Source organism: Tetrao urogallus (assembly GCF_951394365.1).
Source record: "Tetrao urogallus genome assembly, chromosome: Z".
Taxonomy (NCBI): domain Eukaryota; kingdom Metazoa; phylum Chordata; class Aves; order Galliformes; family Phasianidae; genus Tetrao; species Tetrao urogallus.
Window position 1 is genome coordinate 8,997,801 of NC_136816.1, and position 14,688 is coordinate 9,012,488.

The window sequence follows — 14,688 nt, forward strand, 5'->3', positions numbered from 1 at the left end:
TAAACAACATCCACTGCTCTTCCCAACATCTCCTTCCCTATCCAAATTGACATTCAAAGGGTTAATAAAAATTCTTTGCTCACCATTATAAGCACTTAATAAACCTATCAGGTTGCAGCTTAACACATAGGAAAAGAGATTGCTTTTTCACAGAGTTCAATACATAGGACAGACTTCTTCAAGAGATGAGAGGGTACACAAGTTGTCACAGATTTTACAGTAGACAAATCTGTGGAAGAGATATCTATTGAGGATTATTAAACACAATAAACTACCATATCACAGTAAGTCCCTGAGCTACAACACCAGAAGACAGGAGAATCTTAGAATGATGTACCACTGCCTGCTTCCACTAAACCTATACATATAGCATCCCTCTTTTTGACTTGTTTCAATTAAGCTGCAGAAAACATCCCTGAAGGAACATACTAAATAACTAAAGATTTCTGTCCAACAGTATCTTTTTATATACATTATATTTGTTTAACTATCAACAACATCTAATAAGAAAGATGACTTCTAACTGTACAAGTGCAAGAAACACAGACCACCCAGATACAATCTCCAGGGCAGGAGTATTAAAGACACTCTTTCAGTATCTCGAAGCAGCAGTATAACCCAAGAACAACAAAGACCACAATTTAACAGGCCAGTATTTTATTGCTACCCAGAACATGTGCATTACTAATTGGCTTTCACAGCTAACTGACACATTCATGAATTTGTAAAGTCTGTTCAAGTTTAAGAGATTTCCTCATCAAAGATGTTATTTGATAATACAGACCTAGGATTATCACTTCAGTAGTGGTATTCTTACCTATCACTTTAGATCCAGTCCTTAAGTACTTAAAAGTACATTTTTACAAAAATAAAACTTCAGAGAATCTGTATTACTCCTACATGGCACAGATGATGTTCTTAAAATCCATTCAGTCATGGTGGGGCGTATTCCATAAACAGTGGCATTATGGAATTGGAATTATCAAGACACCCAAACATGGATTAATGGGCATAAATTCTTGAGAAATGTAAAATATTATTTAAGTGAAGATTTCTACATTGTTTTCTGTCCACACTACCAAGAACTGTTCAAATTCCAGTTTTTACCACTGACAAAAACACTGTAAGATGCAAATTTATAATAATCATATTTTACAATCTCAATTTATATACAATCTAGTCTTCAAATTTAATCTTTTTGCCCTGGAATGCTGTAATTTGTGACATTTGTTCCCGACGTCTCCTGCTTGCTTCCCATGAAGGATGAAGAGGCTGCTCCAAACGTGGATTCTTACCATCATGTTTAAGAATGGAGGTTTTTGCAAATGATTGTTTTTTGGGCTGTGGTTCCTTTTTAAGAAGAGCTGTGTAAGAAGCATAGCATGAAACTTTAAGTACATCATGAACCTTCATAAAAATATGCTAAAACAACCTCAAATTTGTAGACATTTTCAGTAACCTATTAATTAGCCATGGGGTACATATTCAATTGAATGTTCACAGTAAGATTTTCTCACCTTCCAGCCCCATCAGTTGTCACTTGGTAAGCTACAGTACAGTTTAACATTTATTATGATAGATCATTTTGAAAATATATGCAGACAAATATTCACCATAGTCTTAACTTTTTTCTTCACAGTAAGTCAGTCAGGAACTATGCAACTTAATTCAGTATGATTGAAAAGACCCCCGTGACTTAACAAATTCCTGTGTGGAATCAGATACCATATACTACCACAGCTGATGGTGGTGACTATGTTGAAAGAGTTTTTGTAGCTGAGAATTTGCTCTATTAAATAGTCTCATTATGCTTTTTCTATCTGTGGTAATTTCCATGGAAATAAATACGAGACATGACTTCCAGAGCAACATACATACAAAAAAATACAGAGAAATTAAAAATACTACTCACAAGATATACTATGTGTTAAATACAGTAATCTGTTTACGCTTACCTGTGCACAGATAACATTAACTGTTCAAGGTGAACACAAACAGAAAAGCATTTTCCTGTATGCATCTGTCTTTATCCGTTAATATGCAAAAATAAGAAATAGCAAGCAAAATGAAACTTAACAAATCAAAGTGAAAGCTAGAAAACCTGATAATTTTAACATTTGTCAAAATACATGCCACAAAATTGAAACAAACAAACAAAAAAGAGCCTAGCAATATTATATACCAGAGGAAAGAAAATCTCAAGTTATCTTTGTTCCCACAACCGTACCAGGTTAAGTAATACATACCTGTTTGTCTGTTTTTGACAGGTTGGTCTTTTGTGCTTCTGAAAATAAAAATACAATTCAGCATTACTCAAGAAATTTCTAAGATGATATACAAATGGAGAACTGACTTCACTAAAACACTTGTGGAATGACTTTTCAAGCATCATAGCTAAAAATCACGTATTGTTTTTATTCTTTGTTAATAAAGGAATTAAAAAAGAAGTACTTCAATACTGATTAGATTCGTATACAGTTTTAGGAATCCTAAATGTATGCCAGTGCTGATGTGAGTATCTCTATTATAATGTGAAAAATCTCTAAGCATCACAAAAGCACAAGGAGACTGCAGAGTAGTTTACATGAAGGCATTCTGAGCTGTAATTGACAGAAATTCTCCTTGTTTGGTAACTGCTACAAAAAATTATAAATACAGTCATTGCTGGAAAGGAGGGAGATAGTGAAGAATAAAGCAAGAGGAAAAGGTTTACCTTCTGTTTTGGGATTTCTGATTGCAGGTAGACAAAGAAGTACAGAACACTGATTCCAGCTTCCCAGTTTTATCATGTGGTTTTCCTTCCATGATCCAATTCTGCACTGTTCCAGATACTGTACTCTTTTCTTCCTTCAATATGTTTTTCTGAAGTGTATTCTTTTCTTTTACTGAAGAAACATCATTAACTGCTGCTGTTTTCTTCTTTCTTTTTGCTTTGCCAATGAAGAAATCATCATTGCTATCACTATCAGAATTTGATGTCTGATTATAAAACCTCTCTTCAGTACTATCATCAAAGTATTCCTCTTCACTATGTTGTTCCAGGTCACTATCATCCCTAATTATTTGTTTCATTGCAGTTAATTTGTTCATGCTCACATTTTCTTTCCTTTTTTTACAGACAAGTTTCTTTCCTGTCTGAGTGACTGCTTGCATTTCTACTGTCTGAGACGAAAACTCTTTTGGAATTCTCTCCATTTCCATAATTTCCTGTTCAGGTTCACTCTCACTGAGTTTATCAGCTCCTCCTACAGTTCCCATTTTCACACTCATTTTTGTTTTGTCTTCAAATCCTTGCCGATTTTGAACTAGTTTAAGAACATGTTCATTCAAATTTTGTGCTGATTTAGGCTGAGCTTCTGGCTTCTTTTCTGAAGGATTGGCTTTACCTGGGTTTTGTCTTGCATCCTTAAAAGCTTTTACAGCAGCTACAAGAGGGGTAGAAGAAAAGTCATTTGTTACTGCTACACTTGAATTAAGTACACAAGCTATTTTAATGAAATAAAACATTTTTCTAAGTTAAATTTATTGCACTGAGTGAACATATTTTGAATGCTTTTATCAACCTTTCACTGAATAGGTGGAGCAAATAACGCCTTGCAGCACAGCATCAACAAGTGAGGAAAACTGAAATCATTACCACCTAGACATGCTGTTTTTGAAACTGGGTTGAACTAGGGAAGCTTAAAAAAGTGACTTGTAGACCTGGTACAACAAGGGGGAACAGTTTTAAACTAGGAGAGGGGAGATTTAGGTTACATGTTAGGTGTTAATTCTTTATTCAGAGGGTGGTGAGGCACTGGAACTATTCAGAGAAGCTATGGATGCTCCATCCTTGGAGGTGCCCAAGGCAGATTCAGTGGGGCCCTGGGCAACCTGATCTGGTGCGTGGCAATCTGCCCATGGCAGAGGCTGGGGACTGGGCTTTAAGGTCCTTTCCAACCCAAGCCATTCTGTGATTCTGTGATATGACTCCATGGTTCTTTTAGTTACCTTGAAAAGTTACAATGCTTCTTTTTCCTTAGTATCTGCTCGCTGCCAGTTCAGTCTTATTTAGTATGCCATACGGTGTACTGTCATACATAAACCCATGGTGGCAATTTGTGGTACTGTAGCTTGTCAAATTGGTTACAGGGGCTGGTATACTTTTCCTTCAACAGTGGTTGTTCATAACAGGAGTTAACATGAGCAAAGTGACACATGGGCAAGGTACTAAGTCAAAACAAGTTAATACATTGTTTCATACCTTTAAGTTCAGCAATTTTGGGTTTCAGAAGGGGGTGTGTTGCAAGTCTTGCAAGAGCTCGCTCATTTGCAGTGGACTTTGGCTATAAAAAATAAAATACATAAAATAAGCAGAATAATACAGGATAGGTCATGCTACTATGCATATTAATGTGATTCTGGAATACTAAATGAACAAGAAGAAAAGGTTATAACAATGTAATATTTGAGTATTTCTTAGCTTTCCTGTATTATCATAATTCTGAGGAAAAATCTGATTGCAAAAACCTGTCTGAAACACAACAGATGTAATTCTGCAATTTATCATGTACTGAAGAGGCATAATACAATTTTTACTTTAAAAGAACTAATCACATTCTATATTCTGTTTCTGCCATATATATTCTGGAATATTTTATATTCTGTTTCTTATAGGTGTAAAGTAAGTTGATGAATCCCTTGATTTTCATGAAAGAAGAAATTAGCACTGTATTGGTAGAAGCTGTTTGGCATGACAGAATAGAGCAGCTTGTAAGAAGTACCATTAGTGTGGGAAAATCTCATAACAGGTATCGAAGCATTATACATTAAATGTGATGTAGAGGCAAGGACAAACTCCCTCAAATGTAATGTGGTAGAATTACAACAGAATTACACAGACTGGCTCAAAGACCAAATATGATCTCAATGCTTCAATCTGAAGAAAAAGGAGAGAAGCAGGAATTGCTTTCACTGTTGAATTCATCTAGAATTCACTGGTACTAGCTATTGTATTTTCAGGCTCTTGTCATGACTGTGCTTCAAGAACAAAACAAGAGATATCTGAGACTTTTTAAAGGACAGCCTTGTCTTGGTTTTACCTGAGAGGGAAGAACTGTGGTGTGCAGACCAGCTCACTATGAAGATTTATTTACAGCTGCAGCAGAACTTGTGAGAAAAGAAAAAAAAACCCACCTTCTTCCTAGCGGTACTGTATGGATATATTTATAAACTGTTGTAACCCATGATTTGAGCTGTGTGTCACAGAATGTACTCATGGCAAAAGCCACCTCAACCAACGGATGATGAGGCTTACAAAGAACTGGGCAAGTGCCCAGTGATCCTGCCTGAGCAGGCTGTGGCATTTCAGCACAATGTGATGCCTTTCCCAGCCTGAGCCACCATTAGAGATGGAGCCCAGCTAACGGCTGAATGAATTCATGGGACAGTTGATGGAGGTGGTTCACAGCTCAAGGGAATAAATAATACCTCTGCATACAGTCAGAGGGCAGCAGGCTGGGGGTAGCTGATAAGGATGTACTGAATAATTAATGTAGCATATGAGTGTGATGTAAAAGTATGGAATAGGCAATGGGAGATTGTAATGGGTCTGTCCTGGGATGAAGTCAGCTTTCTCTATTTCTGCCAGTATGGTTCTGTACTTTGATTTGTGACTAAATCAAAGTTGATAACACACCACTGATTTTGTTACTGCTGAGCTGTGCTTGCACAGCATCAAGGCCTTCTTCATTTCTCTCTCAAGAGAAAGGCAGAAGAGGTTGGAAGGCAAAGACAGTAGGGACAGCTGACAACAAATTCACTAAAAGGATATTCCATGCTGCATTAAGTCATTTTCACCAACATACACTCAAGGAAAGGAGGCAGGAGGACATTTGTTGTTATTGCATCATTTCCCCCAACCAACTTTAAGAGTGTAGAAGCCTTGTTTTCTGGGATGTGACTGAAGTTCTGCGTGCTGCTTGGGAGTAGTGAATAAATTCCATATTTTCCTTTGCTAATGCACAGTTTTGCTTCATTTATAAGCTTCCTTTATCTCAACTCATGAGTTTTACCCCTTTAGTTCTTCTGAGTCTCTCTCATCCCGCTAAGTAGGAGGAGTGGAAGAGTAAGCAAGCTGGTGAGTGCCTGGCTGCTGGCAGGGGTCCAATCATCACACGTACAGACACTACCCAGTACACTGTTTGATATACGAATCTTCATCAGACAATCTTACTAGCCTTGTATGCACCTTTTCTTCCAGCACTTAAGCCACTTAATATGGATAGCTATGTATTCATTGAGTAGAGACAGAGAGACATGACTTGCCAACCACTACAGCTGGAGAGTCATTTTCAGTGCTTTAGGTCTGAAGAAAACAGAGCAGATCCTGAAATTTGGAATCTTACATCTTCCTGCTAAGTTTCTTAATATAACTAAGGCATTACAGCTACAGCAGATCTACTACTTCCAAATATGGAAACATGCAATTGGTATGCAAAATGTAAAGCTTGTTCCTCAACCAATTCCAAGCAAGTCTAACTTGCTGCAGTTCTGTAGCTTAAAAAACACATTCTTGTTTTGTCTGTTCAGATTTTAATTTGAAGTGCAGAGCATCGGCGAATCCCAATATATCTTAATCCCAATATATCTTCCTCACCAAGTCCCTGCTAATACAGTATTATTGGTTCAGATAAAGATAAAATGAAAAAAATATCTTTCCTGTTGACTGTCCACAGTGTTATGACAACCGGCCAGAGAATTTGAGTCAAAAGATGAGTCCACTACCAAGGGTCAAAGACTGTGTTGCTCCTAGACTTACTCTCAGAGCTAGAAGAGCTCAGAGAACTCTGAGTCTGGGTTTTGATTCCCCTGTGACAGTGCAGCATGCTGCCACCAGATTCCTGGGACAGCAAGCTCACATTTCTGGAGATCAAAGAGTATTTTCTTTGGAGATTTTTGTCTAGCTGGAAAATGTATTTCAGAACTTAATTAATACACTTTTCCCCTCAGCTACTTCCTGTGGGTTTCAAAAGAATATACCATGAAGTTCATAAAGCAGCAGCAGCTTCTGTGCAACATCTGGTGTCTTTTAATTCAAATATTTATAGAAAGGGTTTAAGCATATACATGCCAATGCATATGGAATAACCACATTTTTTCCTTATAGCAAAATACTTCACAAATGCTACTCACACTGTGAGACAGCAGCCAACAAACATATAATATGACATTCACATTCTTAAAAAATTCCCATTTTTCTCTTTTTTGGCACATCCAATGCTCAATTTATTTTTCCTCAACTATTTTCCAGTATATAAAGCCTTCGCAGAGAAAAAAAAAAACATGAAGTACCTACTGTACCTATAGCAAGAACTATGTATATATAATGTACATACATATTCCCACTCCTCACCTCCCCGCACTATGTTTGCTTTTGTAAATACTTGCTTTCATTGGTTCCTGCTATTCTTGTATTATCTTGTGCTACTTCATTTTTTTCAGGTAAGAATTTCCACAAGAATGTTCTGCCTCATTCAATTTCCAACTGAGGCACAGCAAAATAAATAAAGCAACTGAGCACTGAATAATCATATTATATTATATATGTTATACATTATATATGTTAAAATAAAAAACAGATTTACACTACAAGTTTTGAAATGCGCTGCACAGAGGTCAGGAAAAGTAAGGAATGACTCTGAGGGCTGGCAACACTGGGTCAAAAGAAGCAGCTGGATGAGAATGTCAGGCAGGATTTGTGTGGCTAGCACCTGCCTCGTACAATGCAGGAAATAAAGTGAGAAAGAGAGTCTCTTGGTAGAGATGGGATTTGCTGCTGTTAAAGGGAACGCCTTGCTAGCATGCTTTTTTCTTTTCTTCTTCTTTTCTTCTTTCTTCAAGAAGAATTAAGCAGCAGGAACGTAGGATCAACTCGGGGACACGATATGCTGACTTCTGATTATTGCTTCATTGTTATCATTCATCATGTTCAAAATTCCTTTTGGTTTTACCTTGTGCTACAATTATAATAAAAAACAGAGAAGAGGCCATAGTTTTATCTTTTAATTGATTTCTGTATGAGAAACTACAGGTAGCTTAAAACAAGATTAATACTAGAAGACTACTAACTAGAATTTCTACTAGGTCAAAGGACAGTGCTGACAGATAAGTAGTGCCTGGTGGGCTCATATCAGTCCCTGTAAATGATTTGCTATGATATTTAGATGGAAACAGCCAGAAACCCTCTGGATGAGCGTACAGTATACAGTACATTGCTAAACCTATGACACAAAAAATAAACTTGAAGCATGTCTGACTGAGGTTTCTAAATTAACTGGAAGTGCAGTCTAAAGCATAACAGCAGCCTGATCTCAGGAGAAAGAACGAAAGGAAAAGATAATGCTAACCAGGTTAAACATAAAAAAACCCAAAGTTCTGGGCCAAAAGAAGATGTAACTGAAATACCCCTTATAGCAGCTTAAACAAGAACTTTCTCCCTCCCAAGAGCAACAGAAAACCTATTACTCCACATACTGCTCTCAGAGCTCTAACAAGTCACAGCTGTCTTTCACAACAGCAGGAAGAGTGTGGTTAATGTAGAGTCACAGGGTGGCTGAAGGTGTTAGATCATGGCTGCCATCCAAGTCAATCCCATCACTGCTTTGGAATAAGATCACTGAGCAAAATTATCTTCTGACTGAAATGCTGTTAGTTCTCCCTCTTCCTTTATGTCTGTAAGAAATTTGACATGTGACTTGTGGCCATCAAAAAAACTGAAGATTTTGGCAAGAGAAGCAACGGGATACCACTTGTTGTGGCCATGTTGGCTCACAGCTCCTGACAGCATGAATTTGTGGCTGTGTCCCCACTTCACTGATAGCAGCCTGTATCAGCTAGGGAAGGCAGGAAACACATCTTCATTAGGCAAGGCAAGAGTTCAAAAGAGAGTGACCCTCCTAAATAAAGAAATAGCAGGGAATAATCACGTACTATGCACAGGACAGAAACGTCACCACTAAATACTGTGCTGGAAAAAGATAATCAGAAATGGTCAGATTTTATCCAATTTTTAACCAGCTTCTACTCCATCCAATCTTTCAAGTAACAACAAAATGATGGTATCTTCTGAAGTAGATACACAAGCTGAACAACAAGATAGGTGGGAAATTCTTATGGCAATTAATTCTATATGAATCTCACAAAATCACACAAATTTCAAAGTTTTTTTTTTTTTTTTTTTTTTTTTTTTTTAAGATTGGACTATTTATAGATTGCCTGATGAAAAATTTCCACCTGAAGATAAAGTGTAAACGCTAACAGATCTAAAGCCTTTGCAAAAATCAGAGTAAAGTAATGTCTTGTAGCGGAACAACAGGACAAAAATCGAACAACTTCTCTTAAAATATCCCTTGATGTCTTGTTATTGTTTTCACCACTTGTCACAGTTTATATTGGCTAGCATTTTTCTGTTATTGCTGTAATTTAACCATAAAAATATTAGGACATTTATTTTTCTTGCAGGCACCAATAGACATGAATACTCATGACAGCACCTGGTACCCTGGGTAATATTTGCTTATCTGCAAACTATGCACAGTAAAAGTGAGAGGTCTGGAGAATTCAGCTGAACTTGCATTGATGCCAGGTGAATTGACTGTTAGCTCATCACTGATATCTACAAACTTTTGAGTCCAGCTTTGGGGAGAAGCATCAAGATCCCATAACTAGCACTGAGCTGTTGATGCTGCCCTAGCTACTTCTGTATTTCCGAATCAAAGTTATTATTTTTCCCATAATCTACTCATTTAGATTTACCGATATCGAATTCATCTTGTTTTTTCCTTCCTACTAAAAGGAGTAGCATAAACTTGTCTGTAACATCATCACACTCTGTAAAATATGAATAAGATACGGAAGAAACAAACAAAAGTAGTTCTTTGCCTGCTTTGGCAGGGGTGTTGGACTTGATGATCTCTGGAAGCCTACAATTCTGTGATTCTTTGATATGTGTATTAGAACTACAGTCCAAGCATTGAACAAAGTCTGAAGGCCCTTTAAGAAGCCCAATACAGCACTTTGCATGTGTTTCAAGATCAAATTTAGCTGGAGTTCAGAAGATTCAATAGCATTCCTCTGGATTAAGCTGTCACAACTAATTTAGCTAACTGTACAACTGTGAGGTAACCACATATTTTTTCACACTGGGAAATGGTAAAAAAGAAACAGTATTTAATCTCCACTGTAATTTACAGCAGAGCTTGGAATAAACCCCAGATGTGCCAAAGTGCAAATCATGTATTTAATCTACAATTAATTCTTCCCTTCTTCTATGATTGCTTCAATAAAGAGAAGTCAGAACAAGAAATCCAGAATAAAACAGGCAAGGACTCTTAATTATCTTCTCCTGCTGAACAGGTGCAGAGTCTAGACATAGGATGAAACGGCAAGACTGTAGGATAACTCAAATGCTGCTAGCTCTGATGCAAGGCTGAGAAGAATGTGTGTATAATCCTATAAATCTGGCCTACCACACAAACAATAAACAAGTTTTTGAAGGAAAAGAAGTCAATTTCTAAAGATAATGAAAGAGGTCACAAAGCTAGTACTGTGTCAATGCCTTTCCCCACATCCTCCATTTATGGCAGTGCAATTCACTGTTGGGCACACGGTGCAGTAATAGATGCCAAAGGAGAAGAAAAAGAATCAACGACGATGAGGAATTAAAGCAGAAAGTAAAACATGAAGTAACTTGAAACAAAAAATGTACTTTTCATGGGGAACAGAAATGGAATGAGTTGTGTATAAGAGGCAGTAGCTGTTGAACAGTACAAAGAGAAAGGTCACTGCTACAAAATTCATACAGAATCACAGAATGGCCAGGCATGGAAGGGACCTCAAGGATCATGAATCTCCAACCCCCTGCCACAGGCAGAACCAACAACCTCCACATTTAATACTAGACCAGGCTGCCCAGGGCCCCATCCAACCTGGCCTTGAACATCTCCAGGAACGGGGCATCCACAACCTCTCTGGGCAGCTGTTCCAGCACCTCACCACTCTCTCTGTAAAGAACTTCCCCCTGACATCCAACTTATATCTTTCCTCCCTCAACTTAAAACCATTTCCCCTTGTCCTGCTGTTATCTACCCTTTCAAAGAGTTGACTCCTGTCCTGTTTGTAGGCTTCCTTTAGGTACTGAAAGGCTGCAATGAGGTCACCCTGCAGCCTTCTTTTCTCCAGGCTGAACAAGCCCAGCTCCCTCAGCCTGTCTTCGTAGGGGAGGTGCTGCGTCTCTGATCATCTTTGTGGCCTGCTTTGGGCCCTCTCCAACAGCTCTCTGTCTTTCTTGTACTAGGGCTCCAGACCTGGACGCAGTACTGCAGAAGGGGCCTCAGAAGAGCAGAGTAGAGAGGGACAATCACCTCCTTGTTCCTGCTGGCCACCCCTCTGCTGATGGAGCCCAGGATACATTTGCAGATCTGAAGCCATAAATGACATTTTCAGAAAAGTGAAGTATACTGAAAAGCTGAGAAATCATTTACTTGTAGCTGAGCTTCTAGAATGAGAGTCCAGAAGCTTAAAGCAGACAGTTAACTAATCCTCAACAAAGAGTTAAGTTGGCCAATCATCTGAAAATGGAATGTTAAACAAGTGACATATATATACAGACACACACACACACACACATATATATGCACATATATATATGTGTATATATACAGCAAGTCCAAAGATGCACAGAGCAGATGGTAGCAAACACATTGGCAAGATACAGGTATGAGCTCTACATTATTGGAACCACTTAATGGGCCAAGAAGATCACAGTATTCAGCCCTGGATGACACTTAGCTTTCAGAGTCGAGATATCCACTGGTATCCTTACAAAGTCAGTCTGGAGTTGAAATCTGCAGAGAACTTACAGAGATATAATCCTAAGACATCCTTACAATATTCCATAGCAAGATAGAAGCTCAAACCTCAAAGTATCTCCTGTCAGCTGCAGGCTGAAAAAGCAGCATATATGTAAGCATTACCTAGGAGAGTTTATAACAAAGAATCTCTGGAGAAAGCAGACACTGCTGAGAACTTCCTATTTTAAAGCACACAAAACTAAAAGTTGAAACCAAGCCCTAAATTTGTTGTTTGCACTTCAGATAACTTCTGATGATGATGTAAAAGAATTATTCCTGTTGAAAATCTTCATCTTGCTCAGACTACCACATATAGAAGCATTACCACTGGGGAACTCAGAATTACCTAACTGAAAATTGTCAGTTCAGAGTCCTCAGATAAGACTTGAAGGAGACATGTATTTATGTCTATAGCCATGACTGAGGATGTGGACTACTGAGAGCTAGGGATTTGGAGGTACAGGAGACATAAAGACTTCATAAAAACTTCACATACTGACCAGGAGTAGGCCATATCAGTTACTGTATGCTATTTAAAACAAGATAGAGTCTCTTGGCGTCTCACGTGAAAATTTTTGTGCACAACTGAAAACAGCTATCTTTCAATCTAAATGTTTTTCAGCCACTTTCTGGAAAAAAAAAAAAGAAAAAAAAAAGTGGATGCACAAGCTCAGTTCACTGAAAAATGATTAAACATCTGAGATAAACATACTGATTCTTTAGTATCAAAACGTAGATTTTCTGTCATTAAGTCTATTGAGGGAGTGTATGCATTCAGAATTTACTCTACTCATAATCACATATCGGATACACAGGAAGCCCTGATACTATTTGAGAATATCAGCAGATGATGAATGCAGAACAAACGCAAATCCTGAACGCTCCTTTTTTCCTAGAAGGCATTTCACCATATAGCATGCAGAAAAATCAGTTTCGCGCTTGGAGGATCGACTGCCTTCAAGATCATTACATTATTGCTACTCTGACAAAAAAGTACTTTCTGGCTGTGTAATCACTCAGCCCTTTCAATCAGCATACAATTATTTATGTTCCAAAATAAAGAAAGACTAGGCCAACAGCCCTTAAAGGCAATGCTATTATACTTTCAGTAAACTACTAGTTACATCACATTTCCCACACACACTCATAATCTTGCCATTGAGGAGCAATACACTGCAAACCTATGTTTTCATTTTACCTCACTGAAATATTTAAATGCAGCTATTTACTACATACTATTAATAAATGAGTAGTTTCTTTAAAGAGAATTCCAATAGCTCAAGACAATTTTCTTTTTCCATTTCTACTGTTCAAGTTCAAAAATTTCAAGAAATAGTGCCTTCAGCACTTTTCACAGAATTTTCCAGTGCTGCAGACTCATGTTGCGCTGCAAGAATCCTCCTAATTCTGTAATTTCTCTATTTCTCAAATTTTTATAACTGTCAATTCCTTAGTTCTGAGATGCAGCACTTGAAAAATGATCTGCATAAGAAAGAGTGAAGAAGTGATGATTTTATATTTTACTTCTCTATGATATACAATTAGAAAAAGATTTTTGCATTTCTAAAAGTAAAAACAGTAAAGCAAAACAGCTGCTTTTTTTAGAAATATCAGAAATGTCATTTTATTCTAATTTTGCCATGCAATTCTGAGTTACTCTTCAAAGCATGTACACAGAAAGAGCATTTCTGTTTGTAAATATGATTAGCTATGTTAGTCTTTAACATAGGTAATTACAATTATTTACACAACACTAAACATATTTTAACACAGTAAATTCTATAAGCACCAGGAATAATGAAAGACTCCAGCTCATGTGTGTTGTACCTTACATCCTCTCACTTACCTTCTGTGCCATGGTGTTTCTTAAAACAAGACTGAAAGGCACTGAATTTTTTCCATCATTAGGAACATTTCCCTCACTGATAGCAACACTCATTTTGATTTCTGCTACTCAGATGAGAGCTGCCATACAAATGGAACTGTACACTCCTAAGGCCATCTCCATCAACACTGTCAGAAGTTGGGTCCCAGTGTCTAGAGAATTAGCAGATTAATGGCAAGGTAGGGCTTCCTCATTTGGTTAAGCCCATCCTCTTCTGTACCCCTTTGTGTGGGTTAACTTTAGAAATTGATTACTTTCCCTATGAATCCATAAGGAATGCAATTCAGAGATTGTCTTTAGTAATCAAATTAGTTAAGGGTAACTGAAATCTCTCACGATTACCAGCTGTAGACTTGTAGCTTCTATATTCTGACATCACTTTCTGCTGTCATAATTCTAACTACAAGTTGCAGGACACTATCAGCACCAAACTTTTATTACAGAGGTGACTATCAATCATGCAACGTGTGAGAGTTTCTCTGTTCCTGTCTCATTTTTATGCAGTTATACTGAAAACACAGTTGTTCACAACACAGTGCCATTCTCACGCACACAAATCTGTCTGTTACCCTTTTAAAGGTGGTACCTTTCATTAATTATTTTGAAGACTGGTTAATCTGGTTAAAAAAATACCAACTGTATCTGTGATGATGTTGGATGTCAGGTATTCCATGATCACCCATTATTTTCTCAGGCTTCAGAGACTGGTATAGAAGCATTTATAATGCATACTCTCTCTCTGTAGTTTAGTACTGAAGATAGTAACCAACTGTAGGCAGCCTGATTTGCCTTTGTTATTCACTGCATTGAGCTGTTCCCTCTTCGGCCTTCAAGAGAGATTCTGAAAAATTGTGAATACTCCCTACTGATAACATGACTGTGAATCAGATGCTCTTCTAGGAATGCAGTCTT

At 37.6% G+C, this 14,688-nt stretch overlaps 1 protein-coding gene across 1 annotated transcript in view; it reads right to left on the reverse strand.

Moving 5' to 3' along the window:
* Positions 1–1,176: 1,176 nt before the first annotated feature.
* The window catches only part of SRFBP1 (serum response factor binding protein 1), a gene marked incomplete at both ends in the record, with an annotated part of 59,409 nt that continues 45,897 nt past the window's right edge, over positions 1,177–14,688 (reverse strand). Inside the window, 4 exons of the mRNA XM_079548499.1 lie at positions 1,177–1,364; positions 2,247–2,284; positions 2,714–3,425; positions 4,244–4,325. Coding sequence (XP_079404625.1) covers positions 1,177–1,364; positions 2,247–2,284; positions 2,714–3,425; positions 4,244–4,325 — 1,020 coding nt within the window. The remainder of the gene's footprint in view (positions 1,365–2,246; positions 2,285–2,713; positions 3,426–4,243; positions 4,326–14,688) is intronic.